This window comes from Zonotrichia leucophrys, chromosome 3, assembly GCF_028769735.1.
Source record: "Zonotrichia leucophrys gambelii isolate GWCS_2022_RI chromosome 3, RI_Zleu_2.0, whole genome shotgun sequence".
Classification (NCBI taxonomy): domain Eukaryota; kingdom Metazoa; phylum Chordata; class Aves; order Passeriformes; family Passerellidae; genus Zonotrichia; species Zonotrichia leucophrys.
In genome coordinates this window covers 79,526,384-79,542,651 of record NC_088172.1, presented here as the reverse complement: position 1 = coordinate 79,542,651, position 16,268 = coordinate 79,526,384, and the positions used below count along the sequence as shown (strand labels likewise).

Genomic DNA, 16,268 nt, shown 5'->3' with positions numbered 1-16,268 from the left:
TTACCTGTATTTGATACACATATTAGTTTCCTTGATACTTTCAGGGGCCTCTGAAGCAATCTAATTTAAATGCAACTTTCTGAAATTGGGAGAAAAATCTGTATTTATGCAAAGAACTTAGTTTAGGGAACTAGTGAAAATCAGAAAGGATTCATTCAGAGCCCATTGTATGAAAACATAAATGAAGGGGAAAATGGTTGTTGGAGTAGGCTGCTAAGATTTGTCAGTTGTGAATTTTGGACATGAGTCCATGTTCACTGCCTTTCCTGAATGATTCTAAGTATTATAAAAGTTGAACTGGGAAACAAAAAGCAGTAGTGGAAATGTTTGTTCCCAGACTTGTGCCATGGATGCACATCTCAGTTTTGAAACTGAGAGACATATTGCATGATTTATTTTTGTTTTGTAATGTTTCAGTAATGAGGCTGTGTTGAACTGCATATTGGGTCCCCCAGCTGTTAGGACTCATTTGAAAGAGAAAAAAAAGTTTGTATTCTTCAGATTGAAGTGATAATTGTGCATGGTTTTATGTCTTATCAATGGATTGTCTTTAGACTGCAATTTAATGTTAATGAGATTTTAATTGGAAAACAAACAAAGGACAGACGGGTTAATGACTGATAACAATTTTTTAAAAGTCTTTTAAGATCTACACATAATTAATGTAAACAATACATCAAAGTCTTTCCATGTCTAACCTTTCATACAGGGTTTACGTAGAAGTTTGTTCCTTAACAATGGTGTTATTCCACATCCAAACAACTAATAGACTGTATAGTGTCATCTGTTAAATCAGAACTGATTGGCAAGATTATCTGGTCTTACTAGTAGGAAGACCTTGGTCATTAATCACACCTCCACAAAGAGGAACTGGATTGAATCTGTTATATCCTTAGATTTTATTGCTGTTGGTGTTTCTAGAATTCTCCCTCCTTTTCCCAAATTAAAACATGTACAATATTCCAAAAGAAAAAAGGTAGAACCTCTTTCTAGTGAAACTCATAACATCTAAACCTGAGCAAATATAAAGTGGCAGGGAGTACACATAATGCATAGTCAGATGTAAACAAAAAAATATTTAAATAAAACTAAAAATCAGAGAATGGCAATAATCACAAAAAAGTGTGAAGTATTAGAAGGATTTGCAGTATAGCAGGGAGTGGCTATTTTGAGTGTCAAGAAATGAAAACTTAAATTGGGACAAAATTAAAGGAGTGAAATGAGAGAGATTAAACAAGATTTCTAGGTTAACTAATAAGCATACTCTGCCATTTAGTGATAAGGCCAAAGACTAGAAAAAAGGTTGCTTTTTGTTGTCCATTTTTGATGATACAAAGCATGCAAGAGACTCTCAATTAAGAAAGTTGAGAGGTAAGACTTGAATCATACAGATATTAAGGTAGCCATTGTGCATTCCAGTATAAGAGTTACATTTACAGTCAGAAAATACTGCGGAAATACAGAGTTAAACATAGTTTTGGGGTTTTTTTTACTTCTAGCCTGTTTATTTCACATCCAGTTTTCTTTTAAAATATCTTATTCATGCACTGTGCTCTGCTTTTGTTTCCATTTGTTATTTTAAGTATTCTCATTCAACCATATCTTTTGAGAAATTCAAGGAAAAGCAGTTTGATTAAGGGCTAAAATAAACCCTGAAAAAGAATCAAATTACTTCAGAAAACACATTAGTTTACTTTACTTCAGAAAACATATTAGCTTACTTTGCAGTACTTTTTTTTGCTTTATAGGTGCCAAGAGAGGATTAATCTGTAATGTCTGTGATGTTCCTTTTATTTTAGCTTATATAATTAAAGAGTTCCCAGGTCTGGTTTACATTTATTTTACTCATCAAAACATACTTCCCAAATGTTATGAAAACAAAGTTCAAAAATAATGCAGTCCAAATCAAACCCATTCCATTTTCTCTTGGAACACAATTGATAATAAAGTCGTACCTTGTATCACATTTTTAACTGAGTAAACACTGCATTGTCCCTTTATGCAGAATTCTTAAGGGTGTTCTCTTTATATTCTCATCCTTCAGTGTTTGAATAACTCCTGGTGGTACATGTAGCAAGATACAAATGATCAGGAATAATACAGTTATTTCACTACTAGTGGGAGGATTTCACCCTCTCTGCATTGAACTCTGAGGTCCCATTGGGTCACTCTGTGTGTGCTTGCATTATGACAGAAAGGCAGGAGTCAGATGGTTGGGAACCTGTGTTTTGACCATTAACCTTTGATGAAAGATAGGGAAAAAAGTTCGAGTGCAAAAATCAAAAGAGTATGGCTGTTTTTGTTGAGGTTGTGGACATTAAAAAAATGGACTTGTCAATCTCAGCTCCTATTCATAAAATATTCTCTCTTCTCTTGCATCTTCTTTTCAAGTAAATATGAGTCTCAGCTGATCACATCATTGTCCTGACGAATAAGAAAGACCAGAGAGTGCCTTGAAGAAAGTAGTTTCCATAGGGACTGAATATATTTCATAAAAAAAAGATGATACCTTCTAATGTTGAAATTCTGATCTGCTGTGCTTGTGCATGTTGTGCATCTTACTGTTTACTCTGTGCTACAGTGGACTTTCTCAGACTCACTGTAAACAGAAAACAGAACTTTCAAACCTTCTTTTTTTCTGTGAATTCTCAGTAGGAAACTGAAATGTTTACTGAGGAAAGCTGGGAAAGTGACTTGAAATATAGATTTGTAGCAGAAAAATTCAATAGCAGAACAAATTCAATTACTGAGCTATTAAATGTGCTTTTAGTAGGTACACTTTTGCTGAGATTGTGAAGTAAGCTGCAGAATATGTCAGAAATACGCTTTCAAATAAGAATAGGATGTGCACAGAAAAGAAGATCTGAAACAGAGAGATACGATTGATAGATATCCGTGTCCAGCTCAGATAATTCTGCTAAACCTTTTGTTCAGACTGTCTGGTGACAAGACACTCTGATAAAAAGTCCAGGTAAATTTTCAGTTAGCTTAACTGTTAGTGACCTAAAAAAGACTGGACTACAATAAAAGAACTTGCAGCTTTAACTAAACACAATTTCTGACATTAATAGTCAGCAATTAGGCATTCAGTGAATGTCAGAAAAAGCATTTGGATCAAACACATATTTAATATGAAGAAAAAACAGTCTATCCTGACATGTTAGGAAGTGGCCTTCATCTATACAATTGAGTAAATCAGTCTTTTTTCTGGTGTTATCACTGCTGGGAGCAGCAGCTCCCAGCTCAGTGACAAGTTGAGGGTCACCATTTGGGAGTCACAGCTGTAAAAGGCACAGCACCTTCACTTTGCATCAGTATTGGTTTTTTTCTACCTGTGGTAGATGCAGCAAAATGGTGGCAATGTTGGGAATGAGTATGGCTGCTCAGTAAAATGGGAATTGCAGCTTTGTTTTCCTTGTTGATCCCACTCAAATCCAGACTGCTGACTTTGGAAAAGTTAAAACAGCAGTGTAAGAAAGTTCAATTTCAACAAGTGTTAGGAGAAGTTACTTTAGGTAAGCGTTAGCTGTGCTCTCCTCAGCCTGCAGTCCGATAGGTTTTGTGCTTGAAACACTGAACTGTATCCATGTGAGATAATCCTAGGGAAAGACCTGCAAAGGGACACTTGAAAATGCTCTTCAGAGATACTCATTCTGTGGTGCAGCAGTGAGAAGCCTAACAAAGGGCAATGCCCACATCTTCTTCTTAGGGATGTTGCATCCTCTTACCTTATGTTCCAGTAGCAGCGCAGCTCTGCTTTTGACTGACTTCATCACAGACCTGATGTATTGGTGGTATCCTTAAGCTCTAGCTTCTGAAATCCTAACACCATCTGAGAACTACCAGGTTTTCTACCAGGTTTTCTTTTAAAAGCAAGGCCATAATTCTTACTGGTTCCAAGATAAATCAGATGGACAGCACAAGAGCCAGTAAGTTCCCAGTAAGCTTACCACAAGTAATTTTGCTTAAATTTGCTTAAATTACGCAGAGAGGGTGGTAGTTAAACCCTACACTAATGTCAGAAGGTCTGCACTATGATTTTGAACATACCAACAGTACTGAGCATTACAGAAAGAGCACAGGCCTGGCTTTGAATCCATGCTCTTTTGAGTGTATGATGCAGCCAGAAGCTGTGATGCTGTTCTTCAGGATGTTTTCCTTCCTAGGAAATGATAAGGAAAATGTTGGAAAATGTACCAAAGTCATTAGCAATGTTTTACCAAGAATGCCAGTTCACCTGGCTTTCCAAATTTCATCCAGTCCGGCAGATTCTGTGTTCCCAAGATACAGGAAGAAAGGCCCAAAGTTTTTTTTCTGCATCCTCTTTCTGTAATCAGCAAAAAGTCAGACAAACATTTCTAGCCTCCTCCAGGAAGCATCCCTGATAAGTATAACATTTAGGCACTTAATGAGCAGCATTAATGCACACGCTGAAGTTCAAGGGTATTTTTAAGTGCTGTGCTCTGACTCTGAGTTGTAGAGTAGATAATTAAAGACAAATGACAAACATTTATGAAATTCTGGATTCATATACATAAACTATGTAATCTTCAGGCTTGGATTCACTTGGGGGAGGTTAATTAACCTCAATCCTACGTTGTTTTTCCTTGTCCAAAGCAATGTCCCATCTTGTCTCTTTTTCCTCAACCCAGCACACGAGAGACTACAAGCTAGAGCCAAACTGCAGCATGACATCAGAGCTGCCCAGGGGTGAAGTCCCGTGCTCACACACCTGTGAATCATGTGGCCAGGGAAAGAAATGTCTGTGCCGTGTCACATCAGGATTACCTCCACCTCCAACTAAACTCGTGTGCATATAGCTGTAGATAATTAGCAGTAAGGAAATGAAGAATGTGGAGTAGGGATTCACTAAGGGTGGACAGGCAAGAAGTTGAAGATTCAGAGGTTTTAGTACAGACTGGGGGGAAAATATAAAACTTTTAAGAAACACTTTAAAAAATGGATCTGAATTATGTCAAGTATATGTGTGCCATTTCTTTCCTTATGCCTTCACATGCATTGCCAGTTTAGATAATAAATGGTTCAAGATGCCAAACACATGTTTAGTTTGCTGTTATTTTCAGTTCTGACTGTTTCAACATGTGCTGAACTTTTGGGTTAATTGTGTGACTGCTTGAGAATCTCAGTTGCTATTCTCAAGGAACATTCATTTCTAGTCCTCCATCATGGAAATAGGTTTGAAGGCTTGAACAGGGAAGTGATAAGCATTAGAATAATATAGAAAGAACCTGATACGTACTTTAATAATGCTATCCTATTTCATTATGAGGGTTTGAGGCAATTGAAAAAACCATATATAAGTGTTTGAGATTGGCAGCACTGGTTTCTGTAGCTTAACAGTTCTAAATAATTTTTTCATTATTTGGGGAAGATGCTTTGCAGACAAAGTAACTGGTAAGAAAGAAGTGCAGAAAGAAGACTGAAATTTGTCTCACAGCCTCTCAATAGTTGACAAAATTGACATATCTTTTAATGAGTTATTCTGGCTAAATTTTCTAAAACTATGATTTTCATGGCTTAATTATAAAAGAAATAACATCACTTAAGTATCTCTGTTATTATATGAACTTGATTATAATTCCATATGTATTTGTTGGTGTGTAGATGTGTATGTGTTCTGTTTAATACAGTATTTTGATTGCCTTTTCTAATTTCTCACTTTGAGACTCACCTTATTTTCTCTAGGTTTGGTGGGTTTTGGTTGCTAGCTTTCTCCTTTTTCAGAATCATAGCATTAGTTGCTTTTATTTCTTTATGTAAATGCTCCAGTCATTTAAAGTGTGGCTTCAAGCAGTCCTTTATGTCACTAAAAGAAATTAGCTAAATAGCACTATTTAATTAATTTCAGGACCGCCTCTTTTTCGTCATGGAGTATGTAAATGGAGGAGACCTAATGTTTCAAATCCAACGCTCACGCAAATTTGACGAACCTCGATCCCGCTTTTATGCTGCAGAGGTCACATCAGCTCTCATGTTTCTTCACCAACATGGAGTCATCTACAGGTACTTTTTTTGATCAAAAATAAAGTATTCTTGGGGCTTCAGGATGGTTTTGGCTGAAATCCTCCATCTCTTAGCAACCAATTTTGGATTAGTTGTTTGTTCCAATTTGCTTACACAGAACTTTTTTTTGGCTGTTTATCATTGAGAATGTTAACATTTGAATAGCCTCTGCAGCAGTCGCCAGCTGTGTGTGCCAGTTTTGTGTTCTAGTCCAAATAAAGTGGGTTTGAAAAAGCTTGGCACAGTGCGACCCAGAGGTGACCTCTCTGCAGATCGGCGCAATCTCTGTACTTTCCTCCCTGTGCCATAGATTTCCTCTGGCTTTCTAACCCCCTGCCACTTCCTGAGTTTGTTTGTCTTAGTTGTCTCCAGTCCGATACGATCGAGATGGTCCTTTGCTGTGCTTTGCTTATGCCCCTTCCTCTGGGCTGTTTGGGTGAGGGCTTACTCACCAGCAGGAAGTGGCCCTTTGGAGACAGTTCTGATTTGCTTTCAAGTGCCCTGCATCTATTTGAACCTCCCTCACTGGCCTCAGTCTCTAATCTTCAACAACCATGCACATATACACACAGAGAAAGTGCACATTGTTGTGCTGGATGAAGAATGCATTTAGGGATAGGCTTTATTATTAAAACTGAGGATTTGCTTTGAAAAATTTCACCCTGATGTTAGTGTGTTTATTAAATCCTTTATCTTGTCATTTCACACTTCCTTTCTGTTTTTATTTGTTTTTAGCAGCCTGTTATTACTTGAGATAAATTTGGGCTTTCAGAAGCAACATGCATAACAGGTTTTGTAATATAAATCTGTCTTGTCTAGTAAAAACTTTGAGTTTTTCAGATCTAACTGAGCTCCATTTTTTCCCTTGATATTCCTACCCTCTTTCAGGTTATCAGTTTTGATTTGAGGTAGTCATCTCAGAGACAGGCAGTCAGAGATTTTGTGAGCCAAATCATTAATATAAGGATATGGAATTTGTCACATTTGTACAAAGACAGGTCTTGAGAGTACTAGAAATTGAGAAGGAAGTATTAAGTTTTTAGTAACCAGGGTTGAGTGGTAAGTTCCATTAGAAGCAATTGACTTTGCCCCATACAAAGTGATTAATAGGCAAATTTCTCAAAGGCGTCTCCTTTCCAGAGACATAGCAAATAGCAGAACATCACAGCTTCTGAGGAAAGTAAATCTCTTTGAAAGTGCTCTTTTCATCAAAAATCTAGTTTTCTTTATAAAACTCTTTGCTAGCTGCAGCTCATAATCTCCATCTTTTATTAACGCTGGTATGATGTTTGCATACTGGGTTGTACTTTTGGGCCTGACACTTCACATGGGTTTGTTTTCAAGTGCTGAAGATCCAACACATTTCTTACCTTTCCTGCCCATATCATATTTCCTATTCATTGCATTTATTTCCAAAGCTAGGTATTTGTACATTCACATAATAGAATGTGGCAACTTCAGAATTTATTAGTATCTGTCATAAGGGAAACAGACAAGCTTGGCACTTTGAAAAGTGAAGGATTTTGAGGATTTGTCTCCATTAAATACTTGAGATAATTTGCTCCTCCTGGAAACTTGGAGGTAGACACCTTGTAATTAGCAGTCATTTTAATGACTTCTGTGAGCCAGCAGGAAAGAATTAGTATAAAATTACATCTCTCTGCTTTATATGAATGTGCATTCATTCAGGCCCCCATCCTTCACTGCTCCCAGCCCTTAACACAAATCCTCCTCTCTCTACTCTTCTTTCCTACCTCTTTTCCCTTGTCCTGCATGTAGCTTCTGCTGAGTGTTGGCTCCTGCCTGGATGCAGTGAATCTCTTCATATGCATGTGTTCTTTCTATAACTTCATGAGCAGAATGCTTCCATCACAGGAGAAATGTCATTCTGAGACAATGTTTCATAATTTAAACTTCACAGTGTGCTCACAACTTTTGATTCAGACACTATGCTGACATGTCTGACATGTGTGCTGGAGTATGACACTAAACTTGTAAATGGCTGTGTGATCGGAATTCACATGAGAACATGAGTTGTAGGATGAAACCATAAACTATTGAAAGCAACAGGAAGAAATTAGGAACAGATTCAGTTGTATTTAGTTTTGACACAGGCTTTTGGATCTTGACACAGGTATGTCTGTAAGCATAATTAATTTTCTTAACTGTGAGATACTAGGAGCTCAAATATTTTTAAAATTAATATCCCAGTTATGCTGTAAAATACAAGTAGAAGGAAGAAATTATTTTAAATTAATTGATGATAAGAAAATGTCAGAATTCATTCACAATGTGCCAGGCCTTGGGAGAATGCATTCATTCATGTCAAGCAGGCATAAGAATAGTTGTCTTGCACAGAGCAGTTTCAGCCTAATTATTCCAAGCCTGACTGCATTATTTACTACAATGTTAAAAATGCATTGGGATCAAGTCAGTCCTTTACATCTCCTAAGCTCTTATAGCTGGCAAACAAGGAAAGAGAATGGAAAGAAAAAAAAAAAAAGAAAATAAAACAAACTTTGTTCCTGAATAACTACCAGTCATAACTACCTGACATGCCTTCAGATATTTTAATAAAGAATACTTGTCTTCTGTGTAATTATATTTCCAGAAAAAACATTGTGGTGTGAAATTAATGGTTATTCTCCAAAATGGGAAATGTTGCTTGTGTGGGCACTACTTCAAGGAAAGTGGGGAATATATAAATAAAATAAGATGTTTGATGGAAATGTAGGTTTCAAAATAGCTGCTATACCTTCTGATCTTTTTTCAGTCTTGTATGTGGAAGTATTTGTTTGGAGCTAAACAAAGTTATATTTTTGGAAGTAAATAACTAGCTTTAGCTCATGCTTTGGCTTGTTGGTTAGGTTTTTAGAAAGTGCTATGATGATACTAAATGATCATCTTTTATAATAACTGGTTTATCCTCATTTCCCCTGAAGTTCAAAGAGAAAGCCAGTTCCCTGTTTAGCAATAGAAATTATTCTCTGAGTTCACATCTTTGCAGCTAGCCCAACAGTTGTTCCCATACTTGTTCAATTACCGGTGTGCTCATTGGAATTCCATACATCTTCCTTATGTTTATCCTCCTTATGCTTATTGAGTTTAAGTTGGAAATAAAGATGAACCTCACAATTTTTATATATAAAGATATTCCATTACTGAATGCATGTTTCATGAAAGATAAAATTCAGGATAATTTTTAGGGTGACATTTTTAAAGGTCTGGTGTTACTGTTGTGTCAAAAACACTTCAACAGCCTAATAAAAATATTTACATCATCCCTGCCACCTTCCCTCTCATCTGGCATTCAGGCACATGTCAGACTGGGGCCTGATAATACAAGTAGAGTTAATCGGTTTCAATCCTGTTTTCTGGCACTTGTCCTTGTTTGTGTTATGCAATTGCAATTGCACCACTTTGGAAAAATATATCCAAGCTTCGGGAATTAAGGACTAGGAATCTCATTTTGATTTTTTTTTGTGAGCTGGACTGGAGTTTGAACTTGGTGATGAAAGGTTGTGTGGACTATGTTCAGTGTCACCTGCCCCTGGAGTATGCTGTATTTTAAGTCAGTTTTCATAATGTATGAATATATATTATGTTTATATAAAATGTATTAGTATATATTCTCATGTAGGGAAAGTGCAACAAACTGTGTGTGTTAATTAACTGTGAGTTCTGTGCTCCCCTCTTGTAGTGAATTTCAACATTCCTGTGCTCTTTCTGCAGATTTATGTAAATGTGGCATATTCTTGTTTCACTGGAGATGTTGGGCTGAGGTCAGGAGTATCTGGCTGGCTGGCTGCTCTCAGTGTGGGAGTTCAAGTGAGGTGACACGAGTGACCTGCTGTGTCCTGAAATACCTACAAAGAACTGTTGTCCCCCCAGGCAGGAAGGCCAGCACTAGAACAGGGTACCTCTTCAGGAACAGAAATGACAGTGTCCCTAGTTCATACATGATTTAGAAAATAACTGTGAGAGCTGTAAGCATTGTTTCAGTAGCTGTGTGTTGCTTGGTCTCTGTTATCCTCCAGAATCATTCAAGTGCTCTCTCTGAAGCATAAAAGAGAAAAAAAACATTAATGTATACAATTTCAGTTTCACCTGAAAGGATGAAAAATACCTTAATTGGGAAATTAGTGTCACCTGATTTGGGTTGACTAACATAGGAGCAAATTTTTTGCTTTCAAGTGTAAGATCGGTGAGATGCTGCCTTCACATCATGCAGCACATGGCCACGATGGAGTCCTTATTCATAACTATGGGTTATTATGTGCCTCAGCAATATGAAGTAATAATCCAGCCTGTAACTTGCTGGAGCTTTCTAAGGCTCTCTACACTCTGTAATTAATGTGTTGGTCATGATGAAGGATTTATTAACGCTGAATTGAGGTAAATGTGGATGTAAATACGCTGATGCCAATCCTTGAGTACCTCCGGGCTTTTTCCGCACGCATCTACCCTAGGAACTTGTTTGAACACTAACTGAATTTTTTCCCCGGATAATCAGCTTTCCCAGCATTCCTCTTTATCAGGGCAGCACACACCAGTGTTTCAGAAAGAAGAACTACCTAAAATTAAAAGCACTTTCATTAGTGTGTTTTTATGCGAAATAGGAATATTTATTTATAAAGTGTGACTTCATTGGTGGTTGTGTGATTCAGTGCAGCCTTGGCAGAGTAATGAGGAGTTATATTTACACTGATGAAAATATTGCATGGTCAGTGGTTAACATGTTAAAAGTCATCATTCTCCCAATTTAACTTACTATGTTATTTCTGAGTGGCAGCAGCCAAATAAAATTCCCTTCCCCCCTATTTTTTTTAAGCAAAACTAGATGTGGAGCATTTTGATTTAAGTATGTAAAGATCATCTTATTACAAATCTGGATAGTTAAAAGTTAAATTGGTGCTTTAGCTGTGGTCCATGGAAGAGGGCAAGACCTTGTACCCTCACGTGGCATATTCACACCTAAGCATAGGAATATACTGAGCACATGGTCCTCTCCACATAAGCTGCCTGTTGCAGCAGTCGGCTACAGAGAAGTCACAGTTTGCTACTAGCCCGAGTGAGCAAAAAACTATTTCCATCGCCTTCAGTAAAAATGGGAAGTAAGGAGTGAATTGTGCAGGTTGATGTGGAGTCCCAGTGTCTCCAGGGACTGCTGCCCAAGCCACGCCACCTGACCAGGGCTCCTGGCCGGCTTTGAGCCCTGGACTACATCCACACTGTCTCTGCTCTGCCTGCTCTAGTTTCTAAAACTGAGCATGAGCTCCAACGGGATTTTAGTCAGTGGCCTTCTGCCCTCTTTGCACTTTTTCTTGCTGGATCTAGGCAGATCAACAGTCATGAAATGCATAAATAAGCAGGATGTCTTCCCCGCAGGAAAAGGCAGTGGGCCGGGGTGGAGAGGAGCGGAGCTGAGGGAGATGGGAAGCAGGAAGGAGCGTTGGTTCCCAGGCTTCTGGCATTCGGACCGAGGGAGTCCACCCTGCCATCTGCCCAGCTTATGTATTGTGCTAAGGGCTCTGTCGTATAGGAGAGCCTTTGACAAGGTTTCCAGCTGTGGAAGGATGAGTAAAGGCTGTGGGAATAGGATATGAGCCACATGGTCTTGCCAACAGTAGAATGCTTTTTAAATTTCTCCTGGGTTTGGAACATAAAAAGGTCCTTAGTTGGCTGATGCGTGGGAGTTGGGTCTGTGGGGGAGCAGTGCCGGGCAGTTAATATTTAGAAGGATAGACCAGCACCATTGCCCTTATTTGGGGAATGACAAGGTACTTCCAGGGGGAGTTCTTGGTAGCGAGGTCAGCATTGTTTTTTTGCTTGGTGTTTATTTGGTGCAAGATTTTCTTGTTTAATGACCGTTTGTATAGTGCTGTATTGTGTAAATAAAGCTATGACCTTTACCTTCTGATAACAGTATAGGAGTGAGTTAATGTTAAATGAGAGTGAGCAGGGAGTGGGAATCTGCCAGGGTTAATGCCAAGTTTACATTCCTCTGAGGGCAGCCATGTTCCGGTACCCTCAATAGAAAGGGCAACAGTACCTCTCAACAGATAATAGCAGTGAAATGTTACAGGACATATTTGTATTTATTTCTGGGTGAGTGTCACTGATTTTAGATGATTGATGTTTGTGTCTTTATTTTATAACAGGAAGAAATGTGTGTTATCTCTCAGCATTTGATAAGAAGATTTTAACTCAGAGAAACATACACAAAATAAAAATCCAGTAGAGCTGCAGCACATGTGAAACTGAACTGTACTGATACAGAACAAACCCATTAGTTTTCCTAAACTGAGACACAGGGCTGTTTCTGCAGAATCAGGTACACTAGCTCCAAACAAAATCATACTCTGCAAACAATTTTCTAACAGCAGAAAGAGAATTTTAGATTTTTAATGCATTTCTGTGTCACAATGCATTAAAAATCTAAAGATGCTTCCTACATGTAATTCTGCTGCTAAGAGACAAAACTTAGGATTGAATTTTACTGTGCCTTTCAGTCATGTTTGTCTTCGAACAAGGAAAAATATTTCTATAACCCAGTTGCAGTGGTGTTGAAACTATTACAGGTGAAGCTTTGCCTTTTTCATCCTATTGAATGCATCTACTAAAGTTTCATAATAATGGAGAGAAGTGCACAGCAAATGTGGTTCTGAGGTGGTAGGCTTTTAACAAAGATTTTGTTGTGCTCTTGAGATGCTTCACACAACAACGAATCACTGAATAATGGAACTGTAGAATCACTTGGGATGGAAGGAATCTTAAAGATCTAGTTTCAACACCTCCCACTAGACCAGGTTGCTCAGAACCCCATCCAACCTGGCCATAAACACTTCCAAGGATGAGGCATCCACAGTTTCATTGGGCAACCCATTCCAGTGACTCACTGCCTTCAGTGGCAGTGAGTAAATAATTTCTTCTTAATATCTAAAAATATTGTCTGTTTGAATCCATTCCCCCTTGTCCTGTCACTACATGCTCTTGTAAATAATCCCCCTCCATCTTTCTTGTAGGCTCCCTTCGGGTACTGGAAAGCCAGAGTCATGTCATTCTGAAGCCTTCTCTTTTCCAGGCTGCACAGTCCCAATTCTCTCAGCCTTTCCTCACAGGAGAAGTGCTTCATGCCTCTAATTATCTTTGTGGCCCTCCTCTGGGCTCTCTCCAACAGGTCCATGTCTTCTGGAGACAAGAGCTGGATGCAGCACTGCAGGTGGGGTCTCACCAGAGGGGAGTAAAGAGACAAAATCCTCTCCCTGGTCCTGCTGCCCACAGTGCTTTGGGTGCAGCCCAGGATACAATCCACATTCTGGGCTGTAAAGTTGGGAAGTAGTGTAAAGTGTTAGATGGAAACAAATAAGGAACTTTATTTAGTTGGGGAGTTTTTAATAGTAATGTCAAAAATGCTGAACAGCCTTAAAAGAGAATTTGAATTATGCCCTTCAGTAAAGACATTTGCGTACAGCTTCTATTTTTTTGGCCAGAACCTTGCTACTTTTGGCTCAATGTTTACATTTATTCTCTTTGCCCATCTTCCCACTCCCTCTTTTATCCACCTCTTTGTTATATAAGAGCTTATCACTTAGATGCTGCTGCAGCAAACATTCCTGCATGCAGGTCGCGCCTCAAAGGCTGATTTTGATTGTGAGACTGTTCATATGCATGATATCTGCAGCTTCTTGTATGAGTTGGGACCTTGGTTTGACTTCTTAGATAGAAAACATGTTTATTTTAAAAGAGCAAATCATCACATTTGAGAAGCCACTGTTATTAAAAACTGTGTGTTCTTTTGCTTAAAACTGCAAAATGAAAATTTAGCCAAAATCCAAAAGCTGCATAACTGAGTTATCCCTGAATCCTTTGAAAATTTTAGCTGACAGCTTATGCTCCAATGGAAGGAAACAGAAATAATATTATTCATTAGAAAGTTAACTAAATAGGCCTAAAAAACTCAAACAGAGAAAATACAGCCAGTAAGAGCACCAGCATTTCGGGGAGTTCACCAAAGTCTCTTTTGCTACCAGAATAAATAGTGGTAGGATTACATCAGAAAGACCTTGGACAGGCAAGGTGCAGTCTAACCAAGGGAATCCGAAAGTGGAACAAAATGGCTCTGGTGGCCCTGAGAGTGCTAAAAATGAGCAGAAAGGGGAGGGGTAACAAGGCCAGAGAGATAATAAATCCCTTCTTGTGCCAAGAGAATGTGCAGTAATGCACGCCCCTCTCCTTGGCTGCCACAGTGTCACAGAGCCTGAACAAGCAGCAGACAGTAGGAGAAATAATCACAAGTAGGAGTCTTCCTCATCTCAGCAGCACTGAGTACATGTGGAGGAGGTAGAAGTGGAGCAGGAATAGCAGGGTTGCCAAGGGCAACTTTTACCAAGATGGGAGATTGTGTAGTCTCTGCGCTGTTATATCCCCAGCAGTGGATGGCTCCAGGGACAGACAATTTACTCCCACCACCAAGTTGAGTTTCAATCCCCCAAGACCACTTATGATGGGGGTACAATATTTTAGATTAAAAAACATTTCTACAGTAACATCCAACTTTTGAGAAGAGAGGCTTATGAGAAGCCCAAGCAGCACTTCTCACAAAGTACATACCCCATGGGTCTCCACTTCTTGCTTCCTGCTTAAAGAATTTGTTTCCAGTAGTCAGTCTTACAGAACAGCAAAGAGAGACTGCAAATAAATGGGAGAGGCCAGAAATAATGGTGGCACTGATATATGTGTGCTTTTTTCCTCCAAGCTGCCGTTTCCTTCTCCTGATGTATGGAAGATACAGAAAATGTCGCTCTGCCAAATGCAAACAGTACATGCAGTTGTGTGCTTTTTTTTTTCATGTAGATTTGACAGTGGCAGTCATAAAACTATTCTTCACAAGGTATTCCAGTATTAAAGCATGTGATTGCCCTTTCAAGGGAAGGGAAGGATGGGAAGGCAGCAGCAGGTTGCCGGTATAGCAGTCACTATGGGTGCGCTTTGGTATGAGACTGAGTAATACAGAAACAGCACCTAAAAATTAACTGAAGAAAGCTTGGTCACTAATAACCTGAACAGAGGAACTTTATATGTTCAAAACATGGAATATAAAGCATAACATTAAATCGTCACAAATAAACATTATAGCACTTCACCAGGTATTTATTTGATTTATTATAGGGTTTCCAAGGGAGATCCTGTGGTCTACTAAGACCCATTTTAAAAAATGCCTAAATATATTCTAACACAAATAATGAGTCAGATGGAGTTGCTATGGTCAGTTAAGTGCGTAATGGATTTTTAAAAGCTTTCAAACATCAATAAATCTGGAAGAGCTCTAACAGAGTACTTGTAGAACAAAAATAATTGGCACTTAAGAAACTGCCTGAATGTGTATCTGTGTAAACTTAACTACCAGTGAGAGGACAGCAAGTGTTTATGGTACTGTATACTGAGGATATAAAAGGAATACCAAATGCCTGCCAGTTCATTTGCTGATAATCTGTAATGGGTCCAGAGAGGCCATAACTATTATCAAGAAGCTCTAATTCTCATTTATATGAAAGTCATTAAATATCTGCTAGCATAAAAGGATCCTCAGGTTGTGCATGAGCAAAGTACAGAGCAGCTCAGCAGCATATATGCCTTGCACAAGGCTAAAGGTATCTGCTGCAAGCTTGTTGAAGCTGCCTCTGCTAAAATGCTGCAAGTTAATTTCCACAGACACTGAGTGAAAAATGTCCCAAGCAGAGCAGAAAGAAACTCTTCAGACAACCCTGGTTTTTAGGCAGGTTCTCTTTTCACCTTTTGAAAATTCACGAAAGAAAAAGAAGGAAATATTTTGCCAGCTCCAGATCAGAGCTAGCGGTGTGTTTGCACGCAAAGTAGGGCAAAAGTTTGGGATTTCTGTGGATGTCCCAAGAGGCGGAGGATTTCACCATAATTTCTAAAACATCTGCAGATTGAGTAGTTGTTTTGTCCATGAGCAAGAGGGCTTGAAGAAATTTTGAAACAGCATCCTGAAAATTCTTTGTGTAGTAATAGCAACAAAACATTAACTGGTATTAGTGAGCTATAGCTTATAAAGCCAGAGACAATTCAATGACAAATCTTGTATAAGTCATTACCACTACAGACTTTTCTCCCCTGGCTCAGATATGTGTGCTCTTACTTAGGGCAAAGTAATATAAACCAAATCCAAGACAGATTACACTAAAATCAAAAATTGTGCCCATAGCACATATAATAATAGG

At 38.6% G+C, this 16,268-nt stretch overlaps 1 protein-coding gene across 3 annotated transcripts in view; it reads left to right on the top strand.

Annotated features, from left to right (window-relative positions):
- PRKCE (protein kinase C epsilon) overlaps nt 1–16,268 on the top strand; it is a 288,523-nt gene that overhangs the window by 226,791 nt on the left and 45,464 nt on the right. For all 3 annotated transcript variants that reach the window (XM_064708954.1, XM_064708955.1, XM_064708956.1), the window contains exon 11: nt 5,870–6,024. In XM_064708954.1, coding sequence (XP_064565024.1) covers nt 5,870–6,024 — 155 coding nt within the window. The remainder of the gene's footprint in view (nt 1–5,869; nt 6,025–16,268) is intronic.